The sequence below is a fragment of the Vulpes vulpes genome, chromosome 10 (genome assembly GCF_048418805.1).
Source record: "Vulpes vulpes isolate BD-2025 chromosome 10, VulVul3, whole genome shotgun sequence".
In the NCBI taxonomy this organism is placed as follows: Eukaryota; Metazoa; Chordata; class Mammalia; order Carnivora; family Canidae; genus Vulpes; species Vulpes vulpes.
The window spans coordinates 93741334-93762091 of NC_132789.1; the positions used below are offsets into that span (position 1 = coordinate 93741334).

The window sequence follows — 20758 nt, forward strand, 5'->3', positions numbered from 1 at the left end:
CGCAACAGATTGTTGGTGTCTGGGCTTTATTCAGAAGCCCTCCCAGGGGACTTTGGAAGCAGGAGGTTTGAATGTGACAGGCTTAAAACATTGCACACTGTTTCAAGGTGCCCTGGAAGTAATAGGCATCTTCTGCTCAACAAACCTGATATAAAAGCTGGGATTTATAAGGCAGACAATTTACAGGACCCTTTAAAGTTTTATAAATAATTCATTTGACTTTACTTTTATTTTTTTGGATAGAGATACATATGAAAAGGATGCATTAATATGTAAAAATTCTGATGTATACGTATTTCAGGAATACTTTTATATTCTTAGCATTACTATGTGCTTGTATTCAGTCTCCTAGGTAATAAAATCAGCTGCTATTTTATAGTAGTAGATCTTTTCCAAGGATCTATATGGGTCGTGTTGTTTTGAAATTATATATCATTTTAGCCACACAGCCTAGCCAAGTTAGATACTATTTCCTTTATTTTGTAAATATAGTCTATAAAACACCCAGAGTCACACATCTTGGCAGTAATGGGGATGAGGATGTGAACTCTGCTCCATTTGACACCAAAATGTATATTCTTTCCATTATTCTTCCTGGGATAATTGTTTTATATGTTTTAGTGTACAAAAATGGAGAATCTTCCAAATAGAACTTTTGTCACCATGTCAACAAGCACAGCGAAACTTATAGGCTTCCTACCTTTCTGCCCTCTCCCCCATTGGGCTGTACACATGAGTTTGAGCGTTGAATATTCTATCTTTTAACCTCCTTATTAATGATGTTCAAGACATAGCTCTCTAATTCCTTGCTAGTGATCTTTGGCCTACAAGGATAAATTACCTTTCTGTCTTTGCAAGGGAGAATAAATTGGCTTCAGTACAGTTCCTGGTCATGAGACTGATGTCATTTAAGCAAGGTACTCCTTTCTCTTTATGTTTAAATTTGTAGGTATTTACCCCTTGAGTCTCCGTAGGCCTGCTAATTGTAGCATAATCTTGGCCTTAGTTTCTTTGAGGATTGAGATAAAGTCTTTATAAAGGAATAACTTTCCTTTTTAAAAAAAAATTATCTTATACGTGGAAGGTTCTACTCTTTGATCACCTGATTATAGTTTTAAATACATAGCTTCATGGGGCATCCGGCTGGCTCAGTCCGTGCAGCTTGTGACTCTTCATCTCAGGGTTGTGAGTTTGAGCCCCACATTGGGTGTAGAGATTACTTAAAAATCAAATCTTAAAAAAAATACTGAGCTTCAAATATAAAACATGTATAAAACTCACTTTAAAGGAAAAAAATGCATACTTTTTTTTCTCATAGTGCAGTGCAAAATACTAACTCCCCTTGCCTCATTGTTTACAAAGAGTCTCTAGAGGAAAGGAGGAAGGAGCACATAACACTAATTGTGGGAAAAGACATAGAGGAATAGTCTTCTTTTCTCAGATCTCCAAAGATTGTTTTAAAATATATTGTAAGTTGTTGGCGGATCCCCGATGCTCCAAATTAAAAGCTAGTTTTAAATGCATTATAACTTTGCTATGAGGTCGGTTATATTCTGAATGAGTCTCTAAGGAGAAATTAGAGAAAGAGCCCAAGATGTAGAAAACTTTCCCTCTGACTTCTTTCCTGTTAGAGCTGTTTTGTGTTTATAGACTCTGAGCAAGATGGTTAGGTTGTGAACAATTAGAGAATAGTTTTGGGTTTTGATATGTGGTTTATGTCTGGGGCAAGTTTGCTTGTTTTTCTTTTTAAGGAAAGCTGCATTCCAATCAGCCTGTCAATATTCTTGCCTACTGGGCTATAGTGCTTTTACAGTAGCTTAATCTGCTTTCAAATAGCATCTATTTTTGAAAAAAGGATGTCCTTCCTAGGGTAGAAGGAAAGGCTTATTGTTTCCAAAAATACTGCTTCCTGGTTAGAGGAGTATGTTCCTGTTTGTATTCAAGACTAGAAAAATTTTGGGGAAAAATAGCTTACATTTTTTAAGGTCCTTTAAAATAGCAATAGTCACGTGAATTTTGTCTTGGGAGGTGCAGTTGGGGAATTCTTAGTTTGCATATCATAGTTTCTTGACAGAAGTGTCAGTTGGAATACTTCAGGTGATTTAATGCTCCAGCATTTGTTTTTCTGCAGTCAGGTTTGTTGAAATGTAACTTCAGTCTGTGAATGTCTTGTTTGTATAGAAAAAAGAAATTTGTAATCCAAGAATATAACTCCCTGAAGGCCATACATTTCCTTGTTTATCTTGCTCTGTGATGCAGCAAGCATATCTGGTTTTCACTGAGGTTTGCAGATTTCAGGTTGGTTTGGGGAGCTAATGTTCCTCAAGACCTCACTCTTTTGCCTTTTTGTATCTTTGCTGGGTAAAGGCAATTCCATGCCAGTTTATAGATTATTTTAATAAAGACCAACTATTAAGGGAAAGTGAGGGTTAAAACTTACCAGTGAAGAGTGAAGGCTGAGCAGTTAGGGGTGACCTCTAAGGGTTCCTGGGCGGAGTGGGGTTGCTTCACCTGGCCTCTCATGCTCCACCTCCCCCAATATCTCTTCCCTTCCTCTGCTGATATTTTTCATTTTTCTTAGTTGTGCTGTCTGATATCTCATACATTTACGGGTTTGTTTGGACTGTGCAAATGCAGATGGAGGCAGACAGTTCTCCATGGAAGATTCAAGGGCCCCCAGGGAGAATTCAGGGACCCCCCACTGATAACTCACTGCTGCATTTGTGTTCAGATTTAATTTTGATTTTTAGACCTTTAATTTTTAGATCAGGGCACTGATGCCTCAGAATGAGGTTTGGGGTAATGCAAGATCGCTGGATACCTAGGGAGAGGGTAGAAAAAAATGCGTAGGAAGATTGAAAAGGCCATATTTGCCTATTTCAAAATATTGCTAGGAATATTTGCTACTAGGAAAGGATAAGAAAGCTTGTCTTCCTTTTTGCTTTTCAGTGTTATTTACTTTACTTGAAATCCCTGATCATCGCTAAACCTAATATTTGGCCACTGGACTCTTTATTGAAGGAAAGCTTAGCCAGAGTTCTTATTCCTTGAGTTTGCTTTTCTTTTGCTCATCTCTAGTCAATATTCCTTCATTCCTCAGAGTTGGGAGGAGAGACTTCTGATGCCTTTTCCAAAGCTTTTCTGCTTTTCCTCCCTACCTGAAGCTGTGATGGTTGTGTTCGTATTGCACAGTGAAACAGTACACAGACTTATTTGTTGCCTGCCATCTAGACATCATTTCTTACCATTCCTTCTGTTAGTTACAATTAAGAGATCTCAAGCTTAGAGAGAATGTATCCGTAAAGTCATCTAATTCCAACTAGGTAATATTACCTTCTGTTCAACAGATTCATTTAGAATAATGATGACTGCTCCTTGAGTCTGTAAACTCCTTGTGACATAAACCATTTAAAATACGTTTCTTTTGAGATGACTTATTCTAAGTGTGATAGAAGAAACTCTGGACATAATAGTTGAATTCATTCCAAGAGTTGAATTCAAGACGTTTATAGTCTAGTTAGGTATCTGAAGTACACAAAACAGTTGCATAGGATTCTGATTGTGCATCGCTCAGGTGACACATGTTCAAGCTTATTCCCCAGAAAGCATCATGATCATGTGAGGTGCAGATGTTTTATTTATGCAGTGGCATACATACAGATTTGGTCATGCAGTGGTGATGTAATGCAGTCATTTTCCTTCACACTCAAGAGTTTTATAATGCAGGCTTCATAACAGCTCCCTGACCCATTTATTTATGTCAGTGACTTAATAGGTGAGAATGCACCATTGTTCTCTGCATTTTTTTAAAGTCATAAGCAATTTTATTTAATCTGCAAGTTATGATTATACATACTGTCCTAATATAAATAATGTGATAGTTATTCTTAAATATATTTTATATAATTGTATAGGCCAGACATTCATACTCAGAGTTGTTAACATCAGTACTGATGCACGCAATGGGTATGACATAACTTTTTCAGGAAGGTGACTCCTCCACAATTATGAACTCTATAGTGTTAAAGAGCAACAAATTAATAAAGTGCCATTTCATTAAGGGATAAGCTCTTTTACTTTGATTTTTGCTTGGTTTGTTTGAAAAAGACAGTCACTTAAGACTTACTGTCTTTTAAGGTTTAAGGGTGCTTTTTCCCCTCCATTCTATTTCTAAGCTTCCAAATTCTTCTATCGTGTTTCTTTTAGACTTCTTCCTCCTCAGCTTAAAAAAAATTTCTTTCTACTGCTTCCCCAGTATATCTTTTTTGTCATTGTAAATTTATCTGCTTGATGAGTATTAAATGAATGTCAATAGTCTTATCTGTTTGCTTAGATTAGAGGTGTTTTAGGCCATGAACAGGTTATAAACCCAAGGTTGAAAGTTCAGTTAAAAATATATGTAAGACAGGGCTCAGCGATTAAAGTGTCTGCCTGTGGCCCAGGGCAAGATCCTGGAGTCCCACGTTGGGCTCCCTGAATGGAGCCTGCTTCTCCCTCTGCCTGTGTCTCTGCCTCTGTCTCTGTGGGTCTCTCATGAATAAATAAATAAAATCTTAAAAAAAATATGTAAGACTTCAGTATTAGTTTCTGAATATAAGTTCTTTGAAAATGGGGGGGGGGCTGTGTTTCGTACTATTTGATGACTGTAAGTAGCACACATATTTATATCTAAAATAGAATGTGAACTCTAGGATTGTTCAGAAAGACCTTTTATTATAGCTATTAAGGAAAACTCATTAATTAGGATATTTTTATTGGTTTTCCCTACATGCAAATAGAATATTATGATTGGAGTCTGATTGCTTCTAAGGAAGGAATTTATTAGCTTTAGGAATGCAAACTTTGTTAACTAGATGGTAGGAAAGGTTTTTTTTTTTTTTTTTTTTTTTTTTACAGCTTTCTTATTCATATTGAATTTATAGAGTCTAGTTTTAGGTTACAGTCTTTAAATAACTTTAAAAAATACTTGTGGGAAGCCACAAGGACCATAGATGAATAAAGTTAAAGACCATTGGTTTATTTGAAAGTTGATCATCAGAGGACGGCACTTTAAATTTCTAATATTGATAAATTTTAAAAACAAAGTTACAAGTAAGATTTTTTTCTGCCTTACCCCATCACAATATTGTTTTAAGGACTACACTATAATATTTTAGGCTGAAAACCTCCACAGTATCCTCTTAAGAATGTTTTGAATTTTCTGTCTAGTTGTATCACTGTCCCTTATCTGTGCCCTTAATATAAATTGCACATATAGTTTGAATTGTTCAGAAAGGTATTCCTAAGGCTCCAGAGTTTTTTTTTTCTTAGTTGAAAGAGAAGATTAAATTGAACCAGAGTAGTACAAGCCCTGTATACTGAAAGGTATAAAAACATTGTTGAAAGAAATTAGGGAAGACCCCTAAGTAAATGACAAAACATCCCCTGCATGGATTGGGAGGCTACATGTTGTCAAGATGGCAGTATTACCTGAATTGATCTTCAGACTCCATGCAATCCTTATTAAAATTTCAGCTGGCTTAAAAAAATTTTTTTTTTGTATTGACAAATGATTCTAAGATTCATATGGAACTGCAAGGCACTCAAAAGAGCCAAAACAATCTTGGAAAAAGTAGAATAGGATTGGGACACTGATACTTCCTGTTTTTAAAACTTACCACAGAGGTACATAAACAAGACAGTGTGGTACTGGCGTAGGGATAGACATATAGACCAGTGGAATAAAACTGAGAGTCCAGAAAGAAACACTTTTGTGGTTAGTTGCTTTTCAGCAAGAGTACCAATACAATTCAGTGGGGGAAAGAATAGTCTTTTCAACAAAGGATAACGGGGACAGGTGGATGTCCACATGCAAAAGAACAAAGTTGGATCCTTCCCTCACTATACAAAAAATAACTCAAAAATGGATCATAGACTTAAATGTAAGAACTACAGCTGTAGAACTCTTAGAAGAAAATATATTAGTAAATCTTTGTGACCTTGGATTAATAGTTTCTTACATATAACTCTAAAAGCACACACAACAAAGAAAAAAATGGGTAAATTGGACTTCATCAAAATTCATTAATTTTGTGCTTCTAAAGGCATCATCCAAGACAGTGACAAATTACAAAGCCTGTAGAATGTGGGGAAATATTTGCAAATTATATATCTGATAAAAGCCATCTATCCAGGATATATAAAGAATTCTTAAAATTTAATAATAAAAAGACAATCCAGTTAAAAAATGAACAAAGATATTGAATATTTTTTCCAATGAAGTTATATAAATGGCCAGCCAGTAAGCACATGAACAGTGCTTAGCATCCTTAGTCTTTAGGGAAATGCAAATCAACACCACAACTAGATACCACTCCAAACCCAACTAGAATGGTGAAAATTAAAAAGACAATAACAAGTGTTGTGGACAACATATAACAAGGAGGTATGTGGAGAAATTGCATTCCTCATACATTGTTGATAGGATTATAAACGGTACAGCCACTTCAGAAATTTGACAGTTCCTTAAAGATAGAGTTACCATAGGAGCCAGCAATTCCATTTGTAAGCATATACCCATGAGAACTGAAAACAGGTGTTTAAACAAAAATTTGCTATTTTTAACTGTACCTCCACAATGAAATCTTACTTGGCAATATAGTGGAGAGTAGAGATACATGTTTACAGCGTAGATGAACCTTGAAAATATTGTGCTAAGTGAAAGAAGGCAGACAGAGAAGGTGTAAATTCCATTGTTAGATTCCTTTTACACAAAATGTTCATAATAGGCAAGTCCATGGAAACAAAGTAGATTAGTGGTTGCCAGGAGTTGGGAGTGGGGGTTATGGAAAATGACTGCTCATGGATATGGAGTTGCCTTTTGGGGCGTTGAAAAGTTCTGAAGTAGTGATGAGGATCATACAAAAATGAACCACCAAATTATTCACTTTAAAATAGTAAATTTTGTGGCACTTGTGTGGCTCAGTCAGTTAAGCTTCTGGCTCTTGATTTCAACTCAGGTCAAGATCTCAGGGTTGTGAGATGGAGCTACTGGCTTGGAGCCCGTGTAAGATTCTCCCTCTCCCTCTCCCTCAGCCCACCCCCCCCTCCCTGCTCACGCTTCCCCCTCCCCCCCAGAGAAATTTTGAGTTCTAGCTCACCCAGCCACCCTGTCAGAGCGGGCAGCAGACACCCCAGCCCCCACCTCTGCTCTCTGGGGGGTCCTCACCCTGCCCGCCCTCACCCTCTTCCTGTTGCTCTTCCTCTGGGGTAAGGTGCAGTGGGTGTCAGAGTCCAGAGGGCGAGGAGGGTCACACACATGGCCTTGGCTGGGGTCTGTGCCATGGTCCAGTGCTGCTGTGAACTCCTGGAAAAAAAAAAAAAAAGATTTTATGTGACTTGTATCTCAATAAAACTCTTATTTTAAAACATAAAGGATAGGGGGCACCTGAGTGGCGTTCAGTCGGTTAAGTCTCTGACTCTTGGTGTTGGCTCAGGTAATGGTCTCATAGTGCTGGGATTGAGCCCACACGGGGCTCCTCTTGGGAGGCCACTTCAGATTCCCTCCCCCTCTCCCCCACCCGCATGGATGCACTCCCTCTCTCAAAATCTTTAAAAAACATGATAATTTTTCAAGTTTCTTAAAATACTTCTGTTTTAGATTTTAACTAAAATTTGAGAGGAGTAGTAAATACCCCTTCATATTCTTGATTCCACAAACCGTAATCCTAGATTAGTCTTGAAATACTAATAACTTGTTAGCTTGTCATTTAAATGAATATAAATGGGGTTTTGAACTTTTACCTGTTCTGAACTTTCATGAATAACTTTGAATCGTTTTTCTAAGTATTATAGAATGATTGAGAAAAGTAAGACGTCTCTTTTTTTAAGGCAAATATTTAAACTTAAATATTTCTATATATAAGAAATGTCATTGTGATAAGAATTGAAAAAATTCATGCTCATTTTTAAGTGTAGTCATGTAATAGCATGCATTAATTTTATGTTGACTGGGAAAAAATTTGATTTAAGCATATTATTGGCATATAAATTAAGACTTTACATTTGAGATTTTATTTAAAAGGCAGAAAGTAAGTGATAAAAAACAAGAGGAATTTATTTTCATAAGTTTAATTAAGCCAATTTATTTTATATTTTGAGGCTCTGTCTATATCCCCAAGGTGGCTGAATGAATGACATTTGTATGATTTAGTTTTTCTCTTGATAATGTTATTTTTGATGTCTAAGAGAACTTGTATTAAAAGAAAAGCACTGTTTTTAACTTTGTAAATATAATGACTTATTTTAGAAGCTGTCTTTCCTGAGAATCTAATAATTTCTGTTTTTCTTTTCAAACAGGATCTGGAAATAGTATATTCCTATTTACACGGTATGGAAGCCTTATCAAACTTGAGAGAGCACCAGCTTAGGTGAGTCATTTTACAATGACTGATAATGGGATGCTGGGATTTTATATGATCATTTATTATGGTTAAAGAAATAGGATTAAAGATAACTTGTGAAAATTCTCTATCTAGCCTCTGTACTTGGCCTTATAAGTTTTATATCCATATTATAATATTTTGACATTTCTGCCATACTGATATTCTCTCCTCCTCCATATCCCACTCCCTACCCTCCCTCATCTAAAGGAATAAACACTATGTGGTGAATACCCCAAAAGAAACATTATTTGCTGTCCTGGCAAACAAAGATCTACATTTCAATGTTTAGATACATAAGAAACCAGATTTTTTTTTTTTTTAGGATTTTATTTATTTATTCACGAGAGACACAGAGAGAGGCAGAGACACAGGCAGAGGGAGAAGCAGGGTTCATTCAGAGAGCCCAATGTGGGACTTAATCCCAGGACCCCAGGATCACGTCCTGAGCCGAAGGCAGATGCTCAACCACTGAGCCACCCAGGTGTCCCCAAAACCAGAATGTTTTTACCCATTCGAAGAATAATTGGGTTCATTATCAGTATGTTTTAGGTCTTTGTATAGAATATATTTATGGCATTAAGGTGACTGCCCTTTTTTGGGAAACAAAAATCTTCTCGGTTCTATTGTACAGTGATGCAGCAATCTTAATTATGATTATCTGGCTATATTAAAAGAGCAAAATCATGTAAGCCAGTGATTTTTTTCTTAACTGGAACAGAAAACAAAGGACCTTAGGTAGATGGATTATATACAAATGTCAGCAAGGACATATGAGCTTCTGTTTCCTCCAACTGTAGCTAGTTTTAATACCAGTAGTTTTTAATTATTAAAGCAATACATTTTCTATGTATTTTCCCTTTACTCTTTAAACACTAATTAATTGGTGAGCATGTCAATTTCATATTTAGTTGTTAATTGAAAAAAGTGTCAAGAGGATTGAGTACTTTTAAAATTTAATTTTTGATGAAAATCATTTAAATTAAAGTAGATTGCAGGTTAAGTGCTTAAAAATTCAAGTTTTATTGGAAAGGGCAAAACCATTGGGAACTTAGAAGATGGCTCAAATTAAAGTAGGCATAATTTTTAAAGTGTCTATAACTTCCATTTTATGTTTTTCGGTGGCAACTACCCTAAGAAAAAGTTATGCACCATCTATTTAATAAATGCAGTTCATCTACAAGTGCAAATGGAATTATTTAATAAACAAATACAAATGGCACATTCCCATGTGCATATAAAACGTAGTTTTATATATATAGTATATACATATAGTTTTATATGGGTAATATTTCAGTAATATTTAACATATTGATTACATAATGTATGTCTGTAGTACATGTGATTATAAAATTACTGAGGTAACAGGAACTCTATGCAATAGAAGAAGGAAAATTTTAATACTTGTTATGGAAATTTGCAAAATTACAAAAGTAAATAGTATGACATAGTCTCATAGACCTATTACCCAGCTTTAGAACCATCAACTTTCCACGGTTTCAAAGGGAAATTTTGGTTAGAAATAACTGATTAATTCAGTAGTGTGGTTTAGTCTGTTTACACCTTAGAAAGTCTGTTTTGGAGACTATATAGTTTTGTTTGTTGTTTTGAGCTTACAGGGAGGGAACTTTGGGATGTTTATCTTAATCTGCTTATATTGAAAAGTCATTTGTTTCTGATATTTATGGAAAATATCAGCTGAAACTAACAAGTCCTTTTTTAGAACAAGATCAGGATACTAACATGATTAATAACAAAAAAGAGGTGCAGATAAACATAATAACTTGGATAAGCTTTTATAATAGCTACCATTTCTAGGAAAAATATATCTTAATTTATTTTTTTTTTGAATTTTATACTCTCCCTGAGATTAAAAGAGAACAGTTAAGACTTCCACATAATAGAGTTTTCCAATTTTAGAAAAGAGAAGGCAGCTCTTAATCAAGATTTTAGTTTATTTGATATTGGGTAATATAGAACATTAGTCCTCTATGAGGGATAGCAGAGGGTTTCATTTATCTGAAAACTTTGGCTTTGTGCATTATTGTGGCCCATCCATATGCATGCTATCACGTGATTCTGAGTGGTAATTGACATGCAATTAGTTGACTTTGTTGCCATAAGATCACATATTTTGTGTAATGAATAGGTTTTTAGATCTTCACTTAAAAACTATGTATTTTTTCAACATGACTTTATATTTCTTTTTTTAAAAAATTTATTTATTTATGATAGTTGAGAGAGAGAGAGAGAGAGGGGCAGAGAGAGAAGCAGGCTCCGTGCACTGGGAGCCCGATGTGGGACTCGATCCCGGGTCTCCAGGATCGCGCCCTGGGCCAAAGGCAGGCCACCAAACCGCTGCGCCACCCAGGGATCACCTGACTATATTTCTAATATTTGCTCTCTTAACCCACATAGTTTAGAAGAAGGATATTACCGATATGGGTAGAGGATGCTATAATTAGGAGTGGAGGCCAAAAATCTGAAAAAGCAGAATAATCGTCTGAGCCCATTCAGTGTTGGAAATGAAAGACTGCTGAAATAAATAAATAAATAAATAAATAAATAAATAAGCATACACACATACATATATATATCTTTAGCATTATGGATAAGTGTAATTATTATATAAGCAGTTGTAGATCATTAAGAAAGAACTGAATTATGCTTATTAGTATATTCTTGAGGAATTCAGGGAATATCAATGTGCTTTTTATAAAATATTCAACAATGTTTAAAGACAACCAATTTTGGTACTTTTCCCATTTATTTATGTTAGTACTTTCCCCAATTATTGGTCTCATAGAAGATTTTATTCCTGTTTTTCTGAGGGCACTGGTTAAATTTATTTATTCTGTCAACAATTATCGATTGTGTGCCTACTATGTATTGGACGCTGACATAAGCTCTGGAGATGCAGCATTTAAGTAGACCAAACCTCTGCCATCATGGAGCTTATATTCCTGATGGGGCAGACAAGACTTAAGTAAGTGGATCAGTGTTGTTTTCTTCAGATGTTAGTGTGCTTAGCATGGTGTATAGTGTTACCCAGCAGATTCTGAACCAGGGGTGAGTGATAGTCCAGTGAGGCAGAAGACACACAGAGACAGTGATTGAGACGTAAATTTGCCGAGGGATCTTGTGTAGAGGGAATCCAGGGACGGCAGAGTGGACAAAGCACTACTGCTGGGATCCACATGCAACAGGTTTTTATAGCATAGCAGCTTTGTGTAGCAGCTATCTGTAGCCTTTCCCCTCCTTCTGCGACCAGTGTTCCAGGGAGCTCAAGGCCTGCTGTCCACACACTCTTTGTTACAAAGGAGATGCTCTGTGTTAGCCACCCTGGGCTGCTGACCTTGAACACTGAACAGCTTGTTCTACATAGTCTGCTTGATGGGAATACAGAGGGGAGGATGGGATCTCTACATTTTCACTGAGTTAGTGACAGGAATGTTCAAACTGCGCTTGTACAAACTAGCCTTCTAGCTTGTACCATATACTCTATCAGAGATTCCCTGGATGGCTCATGTATATTTTTTTAGGAGGGGGAGGGGTGAGGGAAAGGATGAGAGAAAATCTTAAGGAGGCTCCACACTCAGCAGTACATAGCCTGACGCGGGCTTGATCCCTCAACCCTGAGATCATGACCTGAGCTGAAATCCAGAGTTGGACACTAAACTGATTGAGCCACTGAGGCCCTCCTGGCCCGTACATTTTTTATATCCTCTTTTTCTGAGATTTCCCGGGGCCAAGTATGCTGAGGTGAATTGCAACCAAATCCTACAGTAACAGTATAAGCCACAGCATTCAAATAATAGAAAACAAATGGCTGAGAAACTCTAGAAAATATTTTACCAGAGGAAGCCTGCAGTCCCTGGTAGGGGGAGTTCACTATATACCCAACAGTTGGTTTTATTCTGTATGGAAGCTGTGGTCAGGGCCCAGTTGGCAAACAGGTTCCCCATACAGAATCCAAGGGCAAAAAGTTAAGCTGTTCAGGAGGCACCAGAAGAGGCAGGTCATGATTGTCTAATGAATGCAGGAGGTGCCGTTCTGGGATAATACCACTCCTGACTCGTGGTTTGGCCCCAGGTTTGTGGTACCCATTTGTTCACCTCCCCTCTGTTACACAGTGGGACAACCTGAAAAGGATGGTGGGAGTATAACAGTGCTCCATAAGGTGATTATGATTGTGTCTCTTTTGTCTTTTTTTTTTTTAACAGGGAGAGAAACTCCTTAAGCAGGCTTCAAACCCAGCACAGCACAGAGCCCAGAGCCCAGTGTAGGGGCTCAGTCACACAACTCTGAGATCATAGCCTGAGCCAAAATCAAGAGTTGGGCACTTAACCTTTTGGTCACCCATGTGCCCCAATAGTGTCCTTTTTAATGAGAGATCTGGGGTTGTGTGCCTTTATTATCTTTGGTTGAGTTGGGTGAGGAAATGGGGGATGGTTAGGTCCTGTTCTACTCCTTTTCCCCACTGGGCCAAAAACCTAAAGCACTGTGGACTTCTTTGCCATTTCCAGGGCCATTTATTTATTTTTTTTTAAAGATTTTTTTTTAAATTAATTTATTCTTGAGAGATAGAAGGAGAGACAGAGCCAGAGACACAGGCAGAGACACAGGCAGAGGGAGAAGCAGGCTCCATGCACCGGGAGCCCGACGTGGGATTCGATCCCGGGTCCCCAGGATCGCGCCCTGGGCCAAAGGCAGGCGCCAAACCGCTGCGCCACCCAGGGATCCCTCCAGGGCCATTTAATTATATGTTCCCCTGTAGATGGAATTTGTGGCAAGGACAATAAAAGGTTACCTTGTGCCTCTATCTGCAGCAGAGAACATTCTTCCTGCATGTTGTCTATATGTATTCTAAGGATGACATCAGGTCCTTGAGTGAGTAGAGTGTAGGCACTGGACGGATTGTAAGGTACATGACAATGGACCAAACTGTGATATAGGTTACAGGGCAGAGAATGGAGTGCAGCTCCACACTAGGAGGACTGTTCGTCAAGGTCTACATTGCTGCGAGGAGGCATGCCAATCATCTGGTTTGGGTTGGGTCATTGCCTGACTCGGGCTTTTGGATTATATATCCTTTAGCCATCCTGCTATAGGATACTGGGTGTGAACAGCTACTGGGATCCCTTTAGTTATGTCTTCTACTTGCTATAAGGCAGGGTAAATAGCTCACAGCTGTTCTAAAATGTTATATTGGGTCAGCTCCTTTTTAAATTTAATTTTAATTTATTTTAATTTTTTTTAAAGATCTTATTTATTTATTTGAGAGAGAGAGAGAAAGAGAGAGAATGAGCAGTGGGGAGAGGCAGAGGGACAGGGAGAAGCAGACCCTCCCTCAGTGAGCAGGGAGCCTGATGTGGGGCTCGATCCTGGGACTCACAGAACCTGACCTGAGCTGAAGGCAGCTGCTTAACCAGCTGAGCCAACCAGGTGCCTCTCAGCTCCTTTTTATGATTGTGATCAGAAACCTATTAGTACTCGTTTGTGTCCTTGCCATTGCTACAAGCTCCATCCAAACCTTCTGGGTAACTGGCTACATCCAATTCATATGGCTGTCCCTATACAAGAATACTTGAGGCTTTGATCTATTTAATAGCCATCTTGGTGTGTTCAAATGTGCCCTTTTGAGGACTAGTCCCATTGGGCTCCTTTTAAGCCAGTCTATGAAGGGGCAGAAGCAGTTGAGCCAGACAAGGGGTAAACTGATGCCAATACTCTAAGAGACCTACGAAGGTTTGCAGCTGCTTTGGGATAGTGGGGCATGGGTATGCCTGTATTTTCTCAGTAGGTACTACAGAAACAACCTTTGTCTTATCTGATAAGCCAGCACCTGAATTTTGTTTTTGTTGACTTCTCAACCTTGACTTATTAGGTGAGAAAGCAAATCTGGTGCAGTGGCCTGCAAAGTAGAAAAAGACTGAAAAGTTAACATTAGATCATCAGTATAATGAAACAAAAAGACTGGCCACCAAGCTGTGACAAATGAAGGGGCTTTATAAATACCCCTGTGGTAGGATAATGAATGTCTGTTCTCCTTCCCAGGTGAAAATGGATTGTTCTTGGCTTTCTAGAGCTATAGGAATACTGAAAAAGGGGTTAGCCAGGTCTAACATAATGATAAGTGCCTAAAACTTCCCCAATTCAAGTCAGCAAGTGACATGATGTTGGGCACAGTTGTACGAAGAGGGGCTACCACCATATTTAGTTCCCTGTAATCCACAGTCATTCTCCATGTTCCATCTGGTCTCTTTCCAGGCCAGGCCAGACAAGACTATTATACAGACTGTGAATTAGTTGGTCATATCATTGCCCACCTGGGCTAATTCCTTAATTGTGCCTGTGATTTCTTTTTATTTTATTTTATTTTATTTTATTTTATTTTATTTTATTTTATTTTATTTTATTTTATTTTAATTTATTTTTATTCATTCATTCATTCATTCATTCATTCATTCATTCATTTGAGACAGACATAGAGAGAGAGAGGCAGAGACACAGGCATAGGGAGAAGCCGCTCCATGCAGGGAGCCTGATGTGGGACTCAATCCCGGGTCTCCAGGATCACACCCTGGGCCAAGGGCGGCACTAAACCACTGCGCCACCCGGGCTGCTCCGTGCCTGTGATTTTTTCTTGGCCTCCTGGGAGGTGATACTGTTTACTTGCCATCCCACTCTGTGGGACAAGTAGCATTATAGCTGTACATTTTGCATCTCCCCTTATTATTTGTTTGACCAAGTGCACCCTCAATTTGAAATCCCCTGCCGTAGTTTGTAATGTTAGTCTTGCGAAGACATCCATTCCTAGAATATATTTGGGTGTTGGGGTCATATACACCAAATAGGGCTTTGGTGGGAGTTATCCTGTCCACAGTTACGGCAACCTGCTTTGTTTGTATGATACCCCCCCCCCCCCCCCCCCGTAGTGGTTACCGTAAAAGAGAGTAAATTTGGCACTAGTTTTAACCAGAGCTGAAACACTCTGTTGGACCAATCTATGGTGAGTTCTCCATGTGGCCCCCGGTCCCCAGGTACCTGGGTGGTAGCAGCCTGAAGCAGCAGCCCGTGTCCTTGGCCTCTTCCCTGGTTTGTAGAGAAAGCGCCTGTCATCCTCTGTCTCAGGGTGCCCTTTGTAAATTGCTGTTCAGGTTTTAAATTCTGCCAGAGGCCAACAAGGACTGCACTGGATTACTTGTCTCACAGAGGGTCCCTGTTACCTACATCTGGCAACAGGTAACATGTGCACCCGTCGTCTTTGTTTCCTCCTCCTGTGAATCTGTTACCTTCATTCCTGCCTTCCTAATACCTCTTTTTCTGACCTTTCCTGTTTCTGCCAGACCTGTGGCAGCCAGCTTAGCCCATCAGGGGCTGCCCCATTAGAGGGTCAAGATGGACACAAGGCCCCGCCAACCATCAGGGGCAGACTGACTGTAGCACAGATTGTTATGTAATGAATGCCGGTTTGGACATCCCTGGCCAAAAGCGACCTGCCTTCAGTGCCCATGTCCCGTGTACTGAGCAGCCACGCCACCCTGGATTCCCTTTGTTTCTCTCCAAATTTATCCCCCAATTCTACCCATTCGGCAGGTGTCTAATCTTCCACTGTGGTCTACGCCGATGCTTAAGGTGCCCGCAGGTTCCAGGGTTCCCCATTCAATGGGCATGAATGCTCTGCTTTCATTTTGGTTGGTAACAAGAGGCTGAGCTAAGAGAATGGGAATTTTTATGGGCTCATTCCAATTAGTCTCTTCTTCGGTAGAACTTTTCATTGGGTCCCCCAGCTTGGGATCCCAGGCTGGCTTAGAGATACATGCAGGGACTTTGTTGCTGGGGCAGTTAACCACCCTTCAGTTGGGCCGTTCTGTGTGCCAGAGTTTTTAACTTAACATCTTGTTTTCCTCAAGCTGATTATTGAGGTTTATGGAGTGTCATTTATGTTAATCTTGCCTTCCTCTCTAAATGCAGTTTCTCCTGTAGGGTGGCATACTTTCTTCAAGGCAACTACATGGACAGGAGGGGTCAGCTAACTATGGCAACTGAGCATCTATTCTTTTCTTAGTCAAATTTATCTTGGTCAAAATTTCCTCTAGACCCTTTGATACTTTCAGGGGGCATTTCGTTATACTCATGTGGTGGGCTTATCCATCAAGGATAGGGGCTATCGAGCCCCACATAGATGTGGATGGCCAGCCTGGGATTTCCCCTGCAGAAATCCTTATTCCCTTTCCCACATGTTGGTGGTCATGGTTTGCATATTTTGTTTTGTTTTGTTTTGTTTTTCCTGGCTTCCTGGTTGGCTCACCATTTGTGTGGTCATACCCTAACAGACTCTAAGCCAAGGGTGGATGATTGTCCTATGAGGCCAAAGAAATGACCTGGAGACAGCCAGGGAGGCATAGGTTTATTGGGAGAACTTACTATAGGGAGTCCAGAAGTGCCAGCCTGGACACACAGCATCTGTTGCAGAGATCTACATGCAGCAAACTTTTATACGGTAGCAAATAGCCAGCAACTATCTGTAGCCCATCCCCTTCCAGCATGGCCAGTGTTCCAAGGAGCTCAAGGCCTGCCATCCAGACACTCTTTGTTACAAAGGAGATGCTTCTGATCAGCCAGTGACCTTGAACACTGAACACTTTCTTCTATACATTCTGCTTGATGGGAATATAGAGGGGAGGACAGGATCTCTACAGTCTCAAGATAGTGATTAACAAGGGCATTTAGAGTGTGTTTGTACGAACAAGCTTTCCAACACTTACCATACACATAAGAATGGGTGCTGGGCTGCTTTCACTTTGTGGTCAAAGGCAGTAACATCTGAGTCAGGGCAGTTTGCAGAAATCTCCACAGTATAGTGATGCCCAGATACTCTGCTATGGAAACAGGTTCAGTGCATGAAGGCACCGAGGATAAGGAGTTTGGATTTCTTCCAAAGGTAGTGGGAACCAAGAGCACAAGTGTGAGAGGATCTGACTTAAGGTTTAGAAAGATTTCTCTGGAAGCCATGTGGCGAATGGACAATAGGTGTACAAAAGCAGAAGCTGATGTCTACATTTGTAGGCTTGGTCAATTTGAGAGAATGTATTTTGGAAACAGGTGCTGGCAGAAAGATGGGATATTAAGAAAAGGGAGGAGTCAAGGATAATGATTCCAAGGTTTTTGGCCTAAACATTTGGGTTCTACTGATTGTGGGAAAGCAAATTTTTGGGAAGGAAATTTAAGATCCGTTTTGGACATTTTGAACATGAAATCGCTGTTACACAGCCAGTGGCTATGTTGAGTAGGCATTTAGATAAGTGAGAGATTAGGTGTGGGGCACTGTTTGGGAAGTCATCTGTTTATAGATTAAACTTAAAATCATAGACTGGATAAGATTACATGGTGCAGAGGAGAAGAGGGCTGATAGGAGTTGATAACATTTAGAAGTTAGGTAGAGGAATGGAATGGGAGGAGAATCCAAAGGAGACAGAAAAAATGACTAAGGAGTTAAGAGGAAAACCAGAAGATTGAGGACAGGAAGACTCTAGGAAATGATGGTGTAAGGATACTGCTGAGAAGTGGAATTAAGATAAGGACAGAAAGGATTTAGATAACACAGAGGACACTAAGAACTTTTAGAACCTTTTCTTTGGAGTTTCAGGGAGCAAATGATGGAGAAGTGTTAAGAAGGTGAGAAAATGGAGAGAGAATATATATAGACAGCCCAAGAGGAGAATATCTGTCATGGGTAAAAGCAAAATGTGGTTAGTAGCTGGAGGGGGATGTGTGGTCAAAAGAGGTGCACCCTTACCCCACACGGGTGATGCTAAGGTGTGTTTATTTAGTAAAGGAAATGATTTTGGAGGAGGTAGACATGGATGGTGATGTAGGAGAAGGAGGTAAACCTGAAGGAACGCAAGGTCTACTGTAGGAGAAGGAATGAGATCCAGTGAAGAGGTTAGGGCAAGGACGCTTCTTTCATTCTAACAGGAAACAAGGAGGGCTGTTATGTAATTTAAGACCAGGTATTTTTAGATTTAAAACTTGTGACTCTTATCTTTTCTTATAAAGAATTGGTGTGATTCAATCCCTGTGTTAACAATGTGTATTCAAGGTTTGATACTGCCTCCTCGAGTTAAGTGACATTCAGTTGGGATGTTTCAAGTTAAGGGATAGAGAGGACCTCTGAAGTAGGAATGGTGGTAGTAAGCACAGGAAAGAAGAATATACAGGAAAGTTGTTTTCAAGTGAAAAATCAAGAGTATGTTGTGTTAATAGGATTTAGCAAACAGGAAAGATGGCAATGGGTTGATATCAGAGTTGCTTGCACAAAGTGGAGACCACTAACCCCATTGATCAAAATGGAGGTGCTGTTGAAATAATCACTTTTATAGCCAATTTATTATTTGGTGGTTCCTTCATAAGAAGAAACAGTCATTTTCTTTTACATTTTTGTATTTTTTGGAAATTTTACTTGGGCTTAATAGAATAGGATGCTTCTTGAAAATGCTGTTCTTGAGGTAATTTTGAATATTTAAACATTTATTCATGTTTTCCATAATTTCCATAATTTTTTCCTCAGGGATGAATCAGCCAAAATAACAAATCTTTAAGCTGTAAAGCCTCCATTTAGTCATTAGTCATAAATATACTGAGTTAATAAAAGCCTACTTTTGCTGAAATTACATACTGGTAAGTAACATTAACATGAATGACGTTATCATTTTTTAAATTAATAGGTTCTCCCTTCTAATTTTTAGGTTTTTTTCTTATTTTCTGCTTACCTCAGAGAACATTAATTTGTCTACATGTCATTTACAAAGTGTAAAACACATACAATTTTGTACCCCCTAAAAATAAACAGTAAAATTGACATATAACAAAGTTTTTTTTTTTTCCTAGTGTCTTTTTACCAGATTTTATTTTCTTAACCTGGATATCAAGAATATTTATCTTGAGGCTAATAATTGTGGCAATCCATATAAAATAATCTTACTGTCTATACTACATGTCTCTTTTATGTTTTTAAACTATTAGAGTGTTTTTTCATGATATATGTTGAACTCATGTCCCTTTTTTTTTTCCTTACAGGTTAATGTGTGAAACTGTGAGATATGAAAGACATGAAGCAAATGAAGTTTTATACTAGTAGGTGTTTCCTTTCTCTTTGTTCAGTGTATACGGCAACAATTAAATAATTTCCTTAAAGTATCACAGAAGTATTACTAATGGCTAGGTCAACGTTACTTTAATTTTGCATTAACTAATTTTTTGTAACTTAGAAACATAAAACATTTCAACTATTACCTGTCATAAAGTAAAGTTTACAGTCCTTTGCAGATAAGTGTGTATCTATACCTATATACCTCTCATGTATGGTTCAGAGATATAATTTAGTATTGTGGAGTATTTTGACAGTTTTATCATTACGGAATAAGAAACAGTGTAGCCTTTCCAACAGAACAAGATATATTTCCCGCAACCACATGGAATGAGATGTAATGATGATAGCATAAATGTCATATTTTAGTTTATAATCCTTTCAGAAATAGGAAAATAAGCTGCCCACATCTCTTTGGGCATAGTTTGTTCTATAAATAATACTGATACTTATTTCAAGATGTGTAACATATTCCTTGAAAAAATGACCACAAGTTTTTAAAGAATGTGATAAACATAGTAGTAGATAAATATTGTTGTATTAAGGACATATAAACTGATTTACTGCACATATTATTTTATTAATAATGTTTGCCACGATTGGCTGTTGTTCAGTTGACTTTCTATTTTTCAAAGTACTTATTAAATAAATAATAACTACTTTCCATGCATATTATAGGGATTACTTAATGAAATAAATAAAATGCAACTCTCCCTTAAGGAGGCTATAATTATAGTCTCCTGAAGGAGATGGAAATAAAAGGAGAACAACAACAGCAAAAAGTAACCAACCAAAAGAACTGAAAATAGATAGGTACTAAGGGCTGAAGAAGTATAAGGGGAGCCTTGTGGGGAATGGGGGGAGTCTCAGAGAGGTGGCCCTTGAACTAGGTCTCAAAAGTATATCTGGTGGTCTAGAGAGACTTTCTGGCAGAAGGAACAGTAAGAGGGAAAGGGGCCTGATGTTCTGAATATTATAAGGTTAGGGCCACTGACATGTGCATCAAGATGACAAATTAAGGAATAGTCAGGCTATAGTCCTATTTGCTTGTGAATGTGTTGTTAAAAATACCAGTTGTGATTTTTTTAGGCAATTGGAAATGAGTTTTTTTTCCTTCTAAATAACACTTTATTATGGAAAATTGCAAATGTTGACGATATTGGAGACAGTAGTAGTATAATGGTCC

At 38.4% G+C, this 20758-nt stretch overlaps 1 protein-coding gene across 14 annotated transcripts in view; it reads left to right on the plus strand.

Moving 5' to 3' along the window:
- Positions 1-20758, plus strand: part of RAPGEF2 (Rap guanine nucleotide exchange factor 2) — a 241277-nt gene that overhangs the window by 63545 nt on the left and 156974 nt on the right. For all 14 annotated transcript variants that reach the window (XM_072724949.1, XM_072724947.1, XM_072724937.1 and 11 more), the window contains 2 exons: positions 8338-8408; positions 19503-19559. In XM_072724949.1, the coding sequence (XP_072581050.1) occupies positions 8338-8408; positions 19503-19559 (128 nt within the window). The remainder of the gene's footprint in view (positions 1-8337; positions 8409-19502; positions 19560-20758) is intronic.